This window comes from Bidens hawaiensis, unplaced genomic scaffold (assembly GCF_021521415.1).
Source record: "Bidens hawaiensis isolate Kalapana, Puna unplaced genomic scaffold, B.hawaiensis_p1.1 tig00071547_1, whole genome shotgun sequence".
NCBI lineage: Eukaryota > Viridiplantae > Streptophyta > Magnoliopsida > Asterales > Asteraceae > Bidens > Bidens hawaiensis.
The window spans coordinates 25,341-39,955 of record NW_027502518.1 but is presented as its reverse complement, the minus strand read 5'-3'; the positions used below and the strand labels follow the sequence as shown (position 1 = coordinate 39,955).

The window sequence follows — 14,615 nt, the reverse complement described above, 5'->3', positions numbered from 1 at the left end:
GGTAGGGTTTAAGAATGGTAAGATATCCTCTAGACTATCCCAAATCACATGACGTGGCACATTGTCGTATGTCTTTTCAAGATCAATGAACACCATACATAGATGACGATTCTTCTCCTTATACTCTCCGATTTGTCTCCTTAGGATGTGTGGCACCTTTATAGTGGACAACCATTTGAAGAAACCAAATTGGTTCATTGTAAGCTAGGTTTCATGTCTTATTCTAGTTTCAATTACTCTTTCCCATAATTATGTAGTTTGACTTAGTAGCTTAATCCCCTATAGTTTTCACAAAATCGAAAGTCTTGTTTGTTCTTATAGAGGGACATTATGACACTAGTCCTCCACTAATCCAACATCTTTTTGGTATTGAAGATAACATTAATCAGGGTAGTTAAAACTTGTCCATCCTCACCCTTTCATCTTGGTAGACCTTTTCACTTTAACTCCATAGGGAATACTTAATATATTTATTTATAAACAACACATTTTCTATAAGGCGAAGCCCAAACGTAATATGGGCCACATAGTAAATGAGATCTGAGCCCATGGCGAAAACCTAGCTACATAAACAACCTCTTGGGCAGTTGTAACATTCACAGGACAACAACGCCGTCGGCTGCTGCTCTCATTTGACCAACACCATGGTAACTTATCTTTCTCACATCATTATCATCGTTAGATCTATCATCTATTAATCTAGTGGTTGCCTCTTTGATTATTTGATAATGAGGAGATGTAGATGTAACAGATGCTATTTTCATAATTAGCTGATAATTTTAATCTTCTGTTATGATAGCACAAAAAAACATTCATAATTGTAGATCAATCAATCTTGCCTCATCTTGTTACAGAACTACAAATATAAGTTTTTTTTTAAATTATTTGATTTAGTTTAGCATTTGGGTTGTTTAAAAATTTGTTATTTTTTACCAGATTCTTTTTTTAGTTTTAAGCTTTGTATTCTTTCATTTCTTTATAAACCAATATCTTCCCATTTACTCTTTATTATATTTTAAACCTTAACTTTTGCTGAAAAATAGTTCAAGAAGTATTTGTTATAGCTATGCTTTGGTATAATCAGTGCTGTAGAAATTGCTAGCCGCTAGTCGAGTGGTGGGGTAGTGACTAACGGCTAATATAGATTTCATCGGATCGGAATTTTTATGTAAAATTTTCAATTTATATATCAAATTTTGTAAATAAAGTTTTCATTTTTTACCGATTTGGGCCAAATAGTGATTGCTTGGTTGGTGGGTACTGACTGGCGATTAGACGGGGTTTTATAAACTATGTGTATAATTGAAAAAATAGGAACTTGACATTGTGATTGTAGTTGTTTTTTTCAATTTATATATCAAATTTTGTAAATAAAGTTTTCATTTTTTACCGATTTGGGCCAAATAGTGATTGCTTAGTTGGTGGGTACTGACTGGCGATTAGACGGGGTTTTTATAAACTATGTGTATAATTGAAAAAATAGGAACTTCACATTGTGATTGTAGTTTTTTGGTTCTGTATTGCAGCATTTTTATGTTTGTGGTTTGTTTGCAGCCGTCACACAAGACTTTCATGATCAAGAAGAAGCTTGCAAAGAAGCAGAGGCAGAACAGGCCTATTCCCCACTGGATTCGCATGAGGACCGACAATACCATAAGGTAGAATCACTTTGTCATAAACATTGATAACTCAAGTTACATTGGTTTCAGTCAGTTAAATGTTTTTTACGCACATTCAGGTATAACGCCAAGCGCAGGCATTGGCGCAGAACCAAGCTTGGATTCTAAGGTGGTTTTTGCGGTTAGTCAAATTCAACCAAGGATCAGATTGTTAGTTTTCTTTTTAATTAATGAGACTCTTGTTGGCCAACTATGGCTTCTATTTTAGTGATGCAATTGATACTTGACTTTTAAAACCTTGATGATTGTTGTGTATGCTTTCGATGTAGTGATTAAAAGACAATTCTGGTTTTTTATTATCGTTTGGGAAATTTTGATTTTGGAATTAAAATCACATCGCAGGAAAATTTTTTGGCAACATTTGTCAATTATTAGGCAAAAAACAAAACATTTTTTGTGTTTAAAAATGCTTTTGTGAAAAACCTAATTTTAGTAATGACAAGCCAGTTTTACATACTTGTTCAGTTGTTTTGTGGATGTCTCAAAATCAACAAGTAACTATCCTGTGGTTTGTAGATTAATTTATGAATATGTGTTTACTATAATAAAATTGAGGTTCATCTCAAGTTAAGGTTTTCGAAGCTTCATGTTTGATCTGGGGCTTGTGTCCGAGACAGCGAGCATTAGTGAAAGTTTTACATTCGTTGGAACATTTTTTGCATATTTGCATGATGGACGAGTAACAATAATATTATAGGCTTTCACTGAAACTCTCTCGAACACACATTGTGTGTGATTTCATTCTTAAAATTCATGGACTTGGTGAATAGTGTGTGATGTCTAATGAGTGCATACTTTCACAATTTCATAAAAAAATACAATTTTATTTTTATCAGTCTTAGATTTTTTGGCCATTAGACTTTTGGGATTCTTTATTTTACCTCTTTATAACTTTTCATTAATTTATTAAGTTACAAAAGTGTAATTTATGAAACTTTTTCTCTCACAATATAAGCAATTCCAAACACCTGATTACTTTTCAAAAAGTTTATAAGTTATAAGTTGGTGAAAATAAGCAATCCCAAACACCCCCTTAAATTTAATAAGCTAATAATAGGGTTCAAGCTTGTTTATTCGACAAGCTGAAACTTTCAAACCCTCTGATTTGATCCTTTAATGGACAACCACCTATTACCCTTAGAAGAGCTTTACTGATTCTTGAAGATATAGGAAATTATAATGTAGAATGCAACTCTTACAGAGAACATGGTCATGTGGTTTCGTGAAGATTAAGAGCTTACAGGATTCAAAGAGAAAATGTTTAAAACTTTAAATTAAAGAAAAAAAACAAAGTAGGATGTCTTCGGTCACATTTGTAGCGTATAAACTATGACACACATTACATGAAAAGAGAGAACTTAGTGAGATAAGTTATGAACCTAATTAACAGATGTGAAAATTTGTTTAAATGTGAAACATCCAACTTTTCACATAAAAAAATTATACATAAATCTAACAAAACTATACTTTCAGCGTTGCGAAGAATCACACACACGCCTCTCTCTCTCTCTCTCTCTCTCTCTCTCACATCATCATTATAAATCATTGACATTATTAATTATAATTTTTAAAAATGAAACTCACTATTGATTCATTGAAGCTCATTTTGATTTTTGTGAGATTCTCTGATAAATGGCTTCCAATTCCCATTCTACTCTTTGTTTTGACTTTCCGCTTGCTATACACCACAGCTAGAAACCACATTAATTATATAAAACTTTATCCTCTCAAAAACAAAAACAGACTCTAACCAACCTTTATCTCAGGGGCCAGATTAATATGTTGGTTTATTCCACACTTTGCAGCATCCATAAGTTGAATTACTTTGCAGCATCCATAAGTTGAATTATTAAGAAGCCTTATAGCTTCCAGAACATCATTATCATCTGCAACATTTGACCTTAAAAACATAAACAAAAATAAGAATTTTTGTTTGCAAAAACTGATTTATTGCTTCAAACAGTGAGATCAGTAACTTACAGTCTCATTTTTGCTAGTGACTCATTCAACCTCACTATAGCTTCCAGCTGTCTTACCGTGATTGGTACAGAAGTTGACTCCCCGGTTTCTGTCACCTCATATCCTAGTATCCTGCATGCAACATTTAGACTCAAATCTTCGGTTTTTTTGGCATATCATTTTACATATAAATTTTTTAAAAAATAATAGATATGTCAACAACTCAATATATATGTCTGTCTGATTCTAACATAACTCTCCTGCAACAATAAGGATGCAGAATCTGATAAACGAGGCTGAATTTCGAGTTGATTAATGGTTCGTCTTTTGGTTCGACAATTCTGAATATACCTGAAGATAAGAAGTTACGGTTTAACCATGAACCCTATATATCTATTTAAAAAAATATATAAAAACACGATGAAAAACCTTTTAAGCCAGTTATCTTCTTTGGAATCTTTAGAATCATTGTTTGCATTAGCAGACGCATGGACTTTGATGATATGACTAGCTATAGTCAGCATGAGCAAAATGTTACTCAATTATTAATTAACGCACCTGAAGTATAACAAAACCAGCTTTGATATGTGATCATATATACAAGGTGACATGCTTTACCTTGTCTTGACTGGACATCTTAATGTCTTTGACTAAGAAGATCAAGTAAAATCTTGAAAAAATTTTAGTTTGTAAGTCGATGTTATCTTGTGTAGTCTGTAAAACAAAATGATGTGTAAGTTGATTGAAAAATGACATGAATGAAAAAATGTGCGAGTAATTCATGCAACCCTAATATAGAGGCTTGTATTTTGTGAATTCCCGAGTCGGTCCGTGGCTTGGTGCGTGGGACGCCTAGGATATCAATTTGGCGTGCAAGGTAATGATTAAATAACATTATCTAGTTTCACATTCATGTTAGGAGAATGATTATTATGGAATTGATTAATTAGAATTCCAGTTTATAATATAACGTGCTAGGTTAGCTATAAATACCTTGTTTAGTGTATGGGATAATTTGTATTAAGTTTTTGAGTCAGATTTCTTGATCAATAAAATTGGGTGTTAGCCATATTGTTTGTGTCGATTACATTATTTATTTACGAGAATTGGCATCAGAGCCTTGATCAAGTAACAAGTCGATCAACGATCCGGATTTGAAACTTTCCATCCACGACCAAGGGACGAGAAGAAGCTAAGCCAACGAATGAATGCCTTCATATAATAAATTTTGAAAAAGTCAACTATGTCAGTTTGTCTTTAGTGATTTGATTCATGCACGTGATAAGCTTTTTTTGTCTAGTACAGACGAGGAGTAAAAAATAAACAAGGTGGTTTAATTCTTTTCTTGGTTCAACAATACAACTTGTTTTCGCGATTAAGGTTTGACGAAGATCGATGGGCGGTCAACCGACGAAAGAAACGAACATGAACCTGAACTCATTTCAATGTCCGAAACAAGCAGCAACGAATTACATGGTATGGTCTAGGCATATGCGCCTGCTGATGAATGTGCATGGAGTGTGGGACACGATCGATCCGGGTAACGACAATGCAAAACTAAACAATATTTCAATCGCCTTGTTTTTTCAGTCGATCCCTGAAGCACAGATTTTACAAATTGGTAATCCGCGTACGACGAATGAGAAGTGTGAAGCGTTAAAGACCCGACATCTAGGTGCTGAGACGGTGAAGGAGGCGAAGCTCCAAACCCTAACATTAGTGTTCGACGGGTTGAAGATGAAAGAAACAGGGATGATTGATGAGTATGCAGCCACGTTATCGAGCTACTCATCAAAAGCCGCCACGATCGGAGAGATATTCTCGGAAGAAAAAGTGGTAAAAAAGTTCCTTACGAGTCTTTCAAGACGTTCTTTTTCATATAGTGGCATTACTCGAGCAAGTTTTAGATTTAAAGACTGTTGGGTTTGATGATGTGGTGGGTCGATTAAAATCCTACGAAGAGAGGGTAAAAGAAGACAATATTCAAACCGAGAGCAGTCAAAGTCGGTTAATGTTCACTAAATCTAAACCATTTAGCAGGGTTCGAGGTCGAGGATCCTATCTTTCAAGAGGACAAGGATGCGGTCGAGATGATAACAAGAAGCGTGATGATAAGAAATGAAAAGGTATGGAATGAGATTTATCACATATTAAATGCTACAGGTGCGATGATTTTGGACACTTTGTCTCGAGGTGCCCCGACTGATTTCGGAAAGATGAAGAAGCAGATATAAACCAAACGGACGAACGTGAAACGAAAGGTCTTGATGCTTCATTTTTCATGATGGAAGGTGTCTGGGAAATCGTATACCTTAACGAAGATAAAGTAATTCCGACAAAGTACACTACCGATACGAGCGAGATTGACATGTGGCACTTAGATAATGCTGCAAGTAACCATATCACGGGACACCGTGAATATTTTGCAGAATTAAACGAATAAATAGTCGGATGAGTAAGGTTCGGGCTGGTTCATGTGTACTGATCAAAGGAAAGGGTTTGATTATTTTTAAAGGTAAAAGTGGAGAGCAAAAATTCATGACTGATATCTATTATATTCCGGGTCTACAATGTAATGCGATTAGCTTGGGTCAAGCAACCGAGTCAGGTTGTGATATACGGATGAGGAGTAATTACTTAACAATGTATGATAGTAGTGGGAGGTTACTAATGAAGGTCATGGGGAACGCTAAGATGCTTTATAAAATATGACTAAATGTTGGAAACCCAACTTGTTTACAAGCAAAATTACCATGTATGTTCCCCGGTGTTCGTGGGCCAATTGACGTCGGATCTGGACCAGTGAAACCGAACCCAGCCCAAACTAACAGCAGCAATAACGACGGTTTAGGTACAAACTGCAGCAATAGCGAGGATGAAACTGTAACAAATAGTAGCAGTTTAGTCGCTAACAACAGTGATTCTGTCGCTAACAACAACAATAATGATGAAACTATCGCTAACTGCGGAAGTGAAAGTGTCGCTAGTAGCAGAATTCGCGTCGCGAACTAGAGTAAGGTAAATTCCAGCGAAGGACTCGAAGAACTACTAGTGTTATTGAATGATGAATTGAGTAGTTTTGATGAAGCGTAATCGAAACCCGAGTGGAAAAATGCGATGCGGGCCGAGATCAATTTAATCGAGAAAAAGAAAACGTGGAGTTTAACGGGGTTACCAAAAGGAGTTAAACCAATCGGTTTAAAATGGGTATTCAAGGTAAAACGGAATCCCGACGAGTCGATAAACAAACACAAGGCGATGCTTGTGGTGAAAGGATATGTGCATCAAGCCGGGATTGACTATGATGAAATGTTCGCCCCAGAAGCACGAATCGAGAAGATACATATTTTGGTTGCTCTCGCGCGGATTAAATTCAACAAGATGCAAGGTTTTCAAAAGTTGGAAGATCTTCCATGTATGGCTCAGAAATTCAGGGGGTAATTGTTGGGAATTCCTGAGTCGGTATGTGGCTTGGTGCGTGGGACGGCTAGGATATTAACTTGGCGTGTAAGTTAACGATTAAATAATATTAATCAATTTATGGATGATTATCTAGTTTCCTCTTGTTTACATGTTAGGAGAATGATTATTATGAAATTGATTAAATAGAATCCCGGTTATAGTATAGCGTGTTAGGTTAGCTATAAACCGTGTTTAGGGTATGGGATAATTTGTATCAAGTTTTTGAGTTAGATTTCTTGATCAATAAAATTGGGTGTTAGCCATATTGTTTTTCTCGATTACATTCTTCAATTACCAGATTGTAAACGAACTGAATTTCATTGAACCATTCAAAACTTAATGTTCTTTGAACGAACATGAACAATTTTATTTATTTATTTAGTTAAATGAACAAGCATGAACACGTTTCGTTTGTTTATTTATGTTTGTGCATGTTTGTTTGCTTAAATTCGTATATATAATAATTATTTTTTTTCCCATTACAATATAGTCTAGTTTTAATAATTTTTTAAGCCCAACACATTGTTGTTCACATTTTATTTAATTGGTTTTAGCTCAGTTATGCTCGTCCATCTATGTTCAGTCATATTGTTTGTGTCGATTACATTCTTTCAGTTAGTTATGTTCGTTCATCTATGCTCATCATCTATTTTAATTGATTTTAATTTTGTTTAGGGTATGAGATAATTTGTATCAAGTTTTTGAGTCAGAATATTTGATCAATAAAATTGGGTGTTAGCCATATTGTTTGTGTCGATTACATTCTTTAATTACCAGATTGTAAACGAACTGAATTTCATTGAACCGTTCAACAAGAAGTTTGTTTATGTTCTTTGAACGAACATGAACAATATTTTTTTTTCATTTAGTTAAATGAACAAGCATGAACAAGTTTCGTTTGTTCATTTACATTTGTGTATGTTTTCTTGTTTAAATTCGTAAATATAATAGTTATTTTTTTTCGCCCATTACAATATAGCCTAGTTTTAATAATTTTTTAAGCCCAACACATTGTTGTTCACATTTGATTTTAATTGGTTTTAGCTCAGTTATGTTTGTTCATCTATGTTCAATCACGTTCATTTGTGAGTCGTTCACTTATACTGTTAACAGACAAACATAAACGAGCACGTTCATTTTCTTAACAAACGAACAAGAAAACCTTGTTTGTTTACTTGTTCGTGTTTGATTTTCGGTTAAAGTTAAACTAAAAAACAAGACATGCTCCATTTGTGTTTGTTCTGTTCGTTTACAAGTCTATTAATGTACCTTAAGATCATCATAGCGGCCTGAAGGAAGGTTTACAGCTGCAAGCACGGAGTTGTTATTCTAGATTTAGTAATTGATATTGTTTGTTAGTTTGTTGTTCCATGGATTTGTGTATTGCAAACCTAGTTACACATTTCTATATAAAGGTCATAATTTTTCCAATAAACAAGACGGGCCACAAGTTGGTTGTTTCAGCTAAGCCTTAAAATGAACCGAACGAACACAAGTAGGGCATGTTCAAGATTGTTAGTTTAACTTTAATGAACAACCACTTGAATATGAACAACTAAGCAAACGGGATATTCTTGTTCGTTAAGAAAATGAACATGTTCGTGTTTGTGCATTAACAGTATAAACAGTGAATGGATCACAAGCGTAATTGAACATAGAAAACATTACTGAAAGAAAATCGATTAATAGCTAACATGAACATCAATTCTCTTAGGCGGTTAGGCCTCATGATGCTACAACAGATATAACACACAAAGAAAGTATGGCGGTTCAAGAGTATGATCCTATCGAAGCTTCCTAACTTGCTAAGAATCAAAGAAAACACAACCGGTTAGTCTCACCGTAGGAGAGGGCCTCATACGATCAAATTCCGACGTGAGAATCAGTGTTATGATACGAGAGATGTGGTAGGAGTATGTAGAGAGTTTTTAGAGAGAATACGGTGAATGAGAATGAGAAAATACCTTTAGTAAAATGTTCTATTTATAGGCAGTTTAGAAGTTTATCCGGGAAAGCTGAAGCTTTTTAAGTAGAAAATGTCAGCTTTCCTTTCAGCTGGTGCAGACTGGGAAGATGCCATTTTTGTGTAACCTGCACTCAACTTTTATTTTGTCTTGTAGCTACTTTAACTTTACGGAAAGTGTCAGCTTTTGAACAACGATGACTTTTTCTGAAGTAACAATAGTATAAGCTACTTAGTCAACTTAGGACACTTGATGGGTAAGTGTCAAGCTTCCCTTATGCTTCCTCCTATTTAAGTCATAAGCTTCCCTGCTTGGAAGCTGCTTTTCTATTATTAAGCTTGTAGGTGGGTAAGGGTACCCACGCCATCAGCCCCCTAGACAGAAGTTTTTTGATTTTTAATGATGAAAGATTGTGACTCAACTCTTCTTTGTTATTCTTCCCCTGGGTGTTCAATGCATTTGAACTCGGCGGCATGCCTCTTCATAGACCAAAGAATTACCCATTTGGATGTGTTGGGCTTCGTTATGGGGGAGCCTAAGAGCTGGAAAATGTGTACTTGACTTGTGGTATGGAAGCTAAACATCCTTATTGTTTCGTTCGTAAGGCGTTAGGGTGGGAGCTGGAAGCTAATTACCCTGAGCGTTTCGTTTGTGAAGTATTAGGATAGAAGCTGGAAGTTTCTTGTTACCTTTTTGGTTAATATTATCAGTTTTAGTGGCTGCTTCCTGCTGCACCAAACCGATTAGACCTCTGTGTCAGGAAGCCATCATAAGGCTGACGGTTACAACTGTAGCCTAATCTAATCTTGGCCTTCCACCTGTCCCTACTTCATTGGAATTTGAATTCAAAATTTTAACTCTATAAGTTACGTAACCGCCATACTTCATCTTTTCCATTCCTCAGTTGTAACTTCTCCTAAATTTCCGGCGATCATTCTTCCGATTCTTCTTTTAATCATAAACCATTCTTCCTCTTTCCGTCGTCGATTATGGGTTCCAAGGGTGATATGGCTACTCAGTTCTCAAAATTGACCCAAGTAGAACTCGATCGATTCTGTTTAGATTACGACAGTGGGGCTGATTTGAAGCCTGAACTTCCTAGTTCTTCTACTCCCATTTCGGACCGTCCAAAAAGTAAGATTGCCTTGTATACTCGCTATTTTGATCAGTCACACCTTCGGTATACTTTCTCGAAGTTTTTTCTAAGTGTGTTGGAGTATCATGACGTTTTCCTTGGACAATTAGCTCCCGTTGGTGTAGCTAGGGTTCTACATTTTGAAATCCTTTGTCGTTCGTTGGGTTATGAACCTTCTCTGCCTATGTATCGGCGATTTTTCCGTTAGTGAAGAATGGGAATTGGTTTACTGTAGAGAAAAATCGGTGTGAGGCTGGTTTGATTTCAAGCACTGTTGGTCTCACATCTCCTTGGAAAGACAGGTTCTTTTTTATGTCTGATGCTATTTTTCCTTTCTCTCCAGTTTGGAGGAAGCATGACCTGACCTTGAACACACATGAGCCGAAGTCTGAGGAGCTTAACGATACCTTCCTCAAGAGACTTCGATATGTGAGTTGTAAGCTCCGTACCTTTCCTGAGGAGTTTTTAGTGTACTTGGGTCTGAGCACCAAGTGGTCCAACTCTCACTCCGAACCCAAGATTTTTGTTGATGATAAAGGTATGTGCCATGTTTATTTTTATGCTTCTTTTGTCATTTAGGCCTGACCTTCACGTTCCCTATTGCAGATATTAGTGCTATGGAGTTTCTTTCACTCGAGGATTTTTTTGTTGCTACTTTCGTAGTTGTGGATGTTTCCCCAGGTCATCCCAATGTTGTCGAGCACACCAAGGATTTCCATCAGTCTTGTGAGCGTAGCTCTACCTCCACCTCTTCCAGTCTTCCTCCAAAAGGTACAGTCAGGAAGGCTACTTGTATCGGAGTAGCAAGACGTTGAAAGAAGCAACTGCTCCGAGTTCCCACGTTTCTGATACTATCGAACTGGATGATGATGTTTTCCTTGTGTCTTATGTTACTGGCTTTGTTCCTGCTGGTGTGGAGAAGCTTTATAAAAGCCCTTCTCCATCACCATTGAAGATGCCTTCCAAGCCTTTTGTTTCTAAGAAGGTTCCTCAGGCTGCTGCCAAGAAGCTTATCCCTACAGCTGCTGAGAAGAAGGTGGAGAAGCATAAGGAGCCCACTAGCAAGAAGGTGTAAGGTAATAAGGAAACTGTTAAGCCTGCTACTGCTGAGGCAGTAATGAATGAGAAATCTAAAGGAAAAGGTGTTGCTGGACCTTCAGAAGGTATTCACAACCCTGAATCAACTGCTATCTTTGTTCCTTCCTGCGGTTTTCATGATTGTGATACATTAAAGAAGATGCGCATTTTTCGGGATCTCCTTCTTCACTGTATTCCCCCTGCTAAGAAGGTGATTGTTGAGGGTTTGAGCGATAGTGAGCTCATGGGACGAACTTTTTAGTACTTAGCTTATTTGTTGGCCCTTGTTCCTGATGGTTTTGGCCAGTGGTGTTTTGCACCTGTTGAGATCAAGAAGTTTGAGGAAGAGATTGTGAAGTTAAAAGGTGCCTTGGTTAAGGCTAACGAGAAGGTTATAACCTCAACTGCTTATGAGCAAAGCTTGGTTCATGAGCTTGCTGTTGCCAAAGCTTCTGCTGAAGATGAGTGGAGTAAGGTAGAAGCGTATGCCAAGGATCTATACAAGCAGCATTAAAAGGACAGTCAAGAGAGGAACTCGCTGGTTGAGGAGAAAAAGAAGCTAGTTGCTGAGCACGAGAAGCTGGAAGCTGAGAAACAGAAGTTGGTTGATGAGAAGCTGGCTTCTTCCATTACTATTGCTGATCTCCAAGCCCAAGTTAATGATCTCTTCTCCGAAAGACATTTGATGTTTGAGCATGGTATTCTTCACATTTTTTCCTACTCGTTGCATAGTGGTGAGTTGGCCCTTGTGAAGTTTATACAAGGGCCATTGCTCACGGCCGCCATCTTGGCTTGTCTATTGGTTATGAGGTAGGCCAAGCTGGTCGTCCCATTGAGGGACTTTCAAGCTACCGGCCACATGCCGCTACTGATTTTGCAGCTTCTGTGAGAGCCATGGAGATGAAGACATTCCATTATCTTGAGGCCATTGCTAGCTGCCATAACATTCCCTTCTCAGCTTTTCAAGCTATTGAGCCAGAAGGTCTCAAAAAGGAGCTGGCACATCAAGTGATTCAAGCCATAGTTAGCAAGATTACAGAGAAATCTAGTTTTGAAGAGGGCTATGAGAGTGGTGAAGCTGATGTTAAGTTTGAAGATGAAGCTGATCAAGCAGCTGACAAGGATGAAGAGGAAGTTGAGGTTACTCCTCCCTAGGTTGATGACTCTTAGTGAACCCATTCCCCGTTGCGAGAAGTTGAGCATACTCCTTCTCTTTCCACCAATGAAGCTTCCCAGGATGATATTGATAGGTATGTTAGCATGCTTTTATGAGGCCTCTTTGGTGATGCACCGAAGACTTCCGGTGGCGATGGTGAAGATGCTACTGCTGATGAGTAGCTTTGTGTTTATCAAGCTTTGTTTGTGAAGTTTTTTTGTATGTTGGTTCTGTAAGCCTTTGTTGGCGTAACAGTTTACTATCTTTAAACTTTGTGTTTGAAGCTTTTTAATGTTTTGTTTTGTAAGCCTTTGTTGGCAAAGAAAATTAGTACCTTATTGCTTATGATGTATGTTGCACCTAAGGATGGTGCCTTTAATGTTTTATATGCTAGTTATGTAGTTTATTTTATCTACTTAACTTTTATGCTTGTTTGTTATTTTGCAATGTCTTTGAAACTTCATTAAGGAAGGATGCTGCAGACACCCTTCCTTAGCTTGATAACTAAGAACCAATGCAAAGTTTATCCTATCCGCTTGCTAGTCCACAAGATTTATGTAACTCGTTTTGTGGTATATTGTTTCGTGTCACTCCCCAACCCAATGAGGAAATGCTGGGGTGTTAACTGATCGTTCACATCTCTTAAGGTACTATCATGCAATGTATAATAGTGACAAAATGTATTAAATTCAATTAAATAATTCAAATAGTTCAAATACAAAATCTTGAAATAAAAGCAACAATAAGAATACAAATTTAAAATTTAAGATAAATCTTGCTTAATTCTTCTAGAATAAATCATCCATAATTCTTCACCAATCTTGCAATCAAATCTATCTAAAACCTGCATATGCGTATACAACAAAAATATATTTTGTCAACACTAGGTTGAGTGAGTAAGCACCAGCTAGTTCATTATAATATAATATAATATGAGAAATAGAAGCAAACTGTCCTTATGAGATACACAATCAAGCCAAATGAGCAAATAAATGGGTGTCGGTAAAACCATCGCCATGCGAAGTGGGCTTTGGCTACTACAAAGGTCGTATGATCATTGTAAATGTGAATATGATGGACCTCTCCGAAAGCGTTAAAAAAGGATGGGGGTGATTACTCACCTTATCAATAAGGCAAAGGAAGGAGTTTAATAAGAAGATAAAAAACAAGAGTCACACTCGTCGAGATATATCAACGGGAAAACCCTAAGTAAAGTAATGACGGAAAAATTACTACGGGTTAATAAATGAAATATTCTTTAGATTAAAAGTGATCTGAGAATGAACGGGTTTTTGAGTGTTTAAAAATAATTATTTGAAACCTACCAAGATCTAGCCGCGTCGATACATCGATTAAACAATACGAACACACGAGATCTAAATGTTAAATACATAGTTTATTGATAAATTAATAGATGAATACATTATGGTGTGGAATATATCAACGGGAAAACCCTAAGTAAAGTAATGGAAAAATTACTATGGGTTAATAAATGAAATATTCTTTAGATTAAAAGTGATATGAGAATGAACGGGTTTTTGAGTGTTTAAAAATAATTATTTGAAACCTACCAAGATCTAGCCGCGTCGATACATCGATTAAACAATACGAACACACGAGATCTAAACGTTAAATACATAGTTTATTGATAAATTAATAGATGAATACATTATGGTGTGGAATAACTTATGGAGAGAATTATTACTATAACTTAGATCTCTCTCTATATATGTACACTCGCAAATTATGAGCAAGCCTAATTCGTTATATCTTCATAACGAGTTAGACACCATTCGTTATGCTTCCATAAAGAATGGGTAATAACTTAACGAACTAGCCCTCATTCTTTATGCTTCCAAAACGAATGGGCTTATACATTAACGAACTAGTCCAGTCTATAACGAATGGACCTCATTCGCTATACAACCCATAGCGAATGAGCTATTTTACATTAAATAAACAACCTAGACTATCTATAACTTATTCGATCGCTACGGACACCAAAACCGTGCACTAACAATAATTTATTTAAAGTCTGTTTTATAATGACTAAAAAATATATAACTATAATAAAAATAAGACAAAATGGCAGAAGACGTCCTTTATGTTTGCACGGTTTTTCAATGGACGTCCTTTGACAAACTTAATGACAGAAAACATCCTTTATGTTAAAAAAACTTTGC

The 14,615-nt window shown here is 36.3% G+C and overlaps 1 protein-coding gene and 1 pseudogene across 1 annotated transcript; one reads left to right on the top strand and one right to left on the bottom strand.

Annotated features, from left to right (window-relative positions):
- The first annotated feature begins 596 nt into the window (after positions 1-596).
- LOC143605811 (large ribosomal subunit protein eL39x-like) lies at positions 597-1,978 on the top strand. Its single transcript, XM_077081789.1, has 3 exons — positions 597-647; positions 1,555-1,658; positions 1,739-1,978. Exons 1-3 carry the CDS (start codon positions 645-647, stop codon positions 1,785-1,787), a joined length of 156 nt encoding a protein of 51 aa, XP_076937904.1. The 5' UTR covers positions 597-644; the 3' UTR covers positions 1,788-1,978.
- A 1,447-nt stretch (positions 1,979-3,425) lies between these two features.
- Positions 3,426-14,615, bottom strand: part of LOC143605810 (DNA replication licensing factor MCM5-like) — a 34,479-nt pseudogene continuing 23,289 nt past the window's right edge.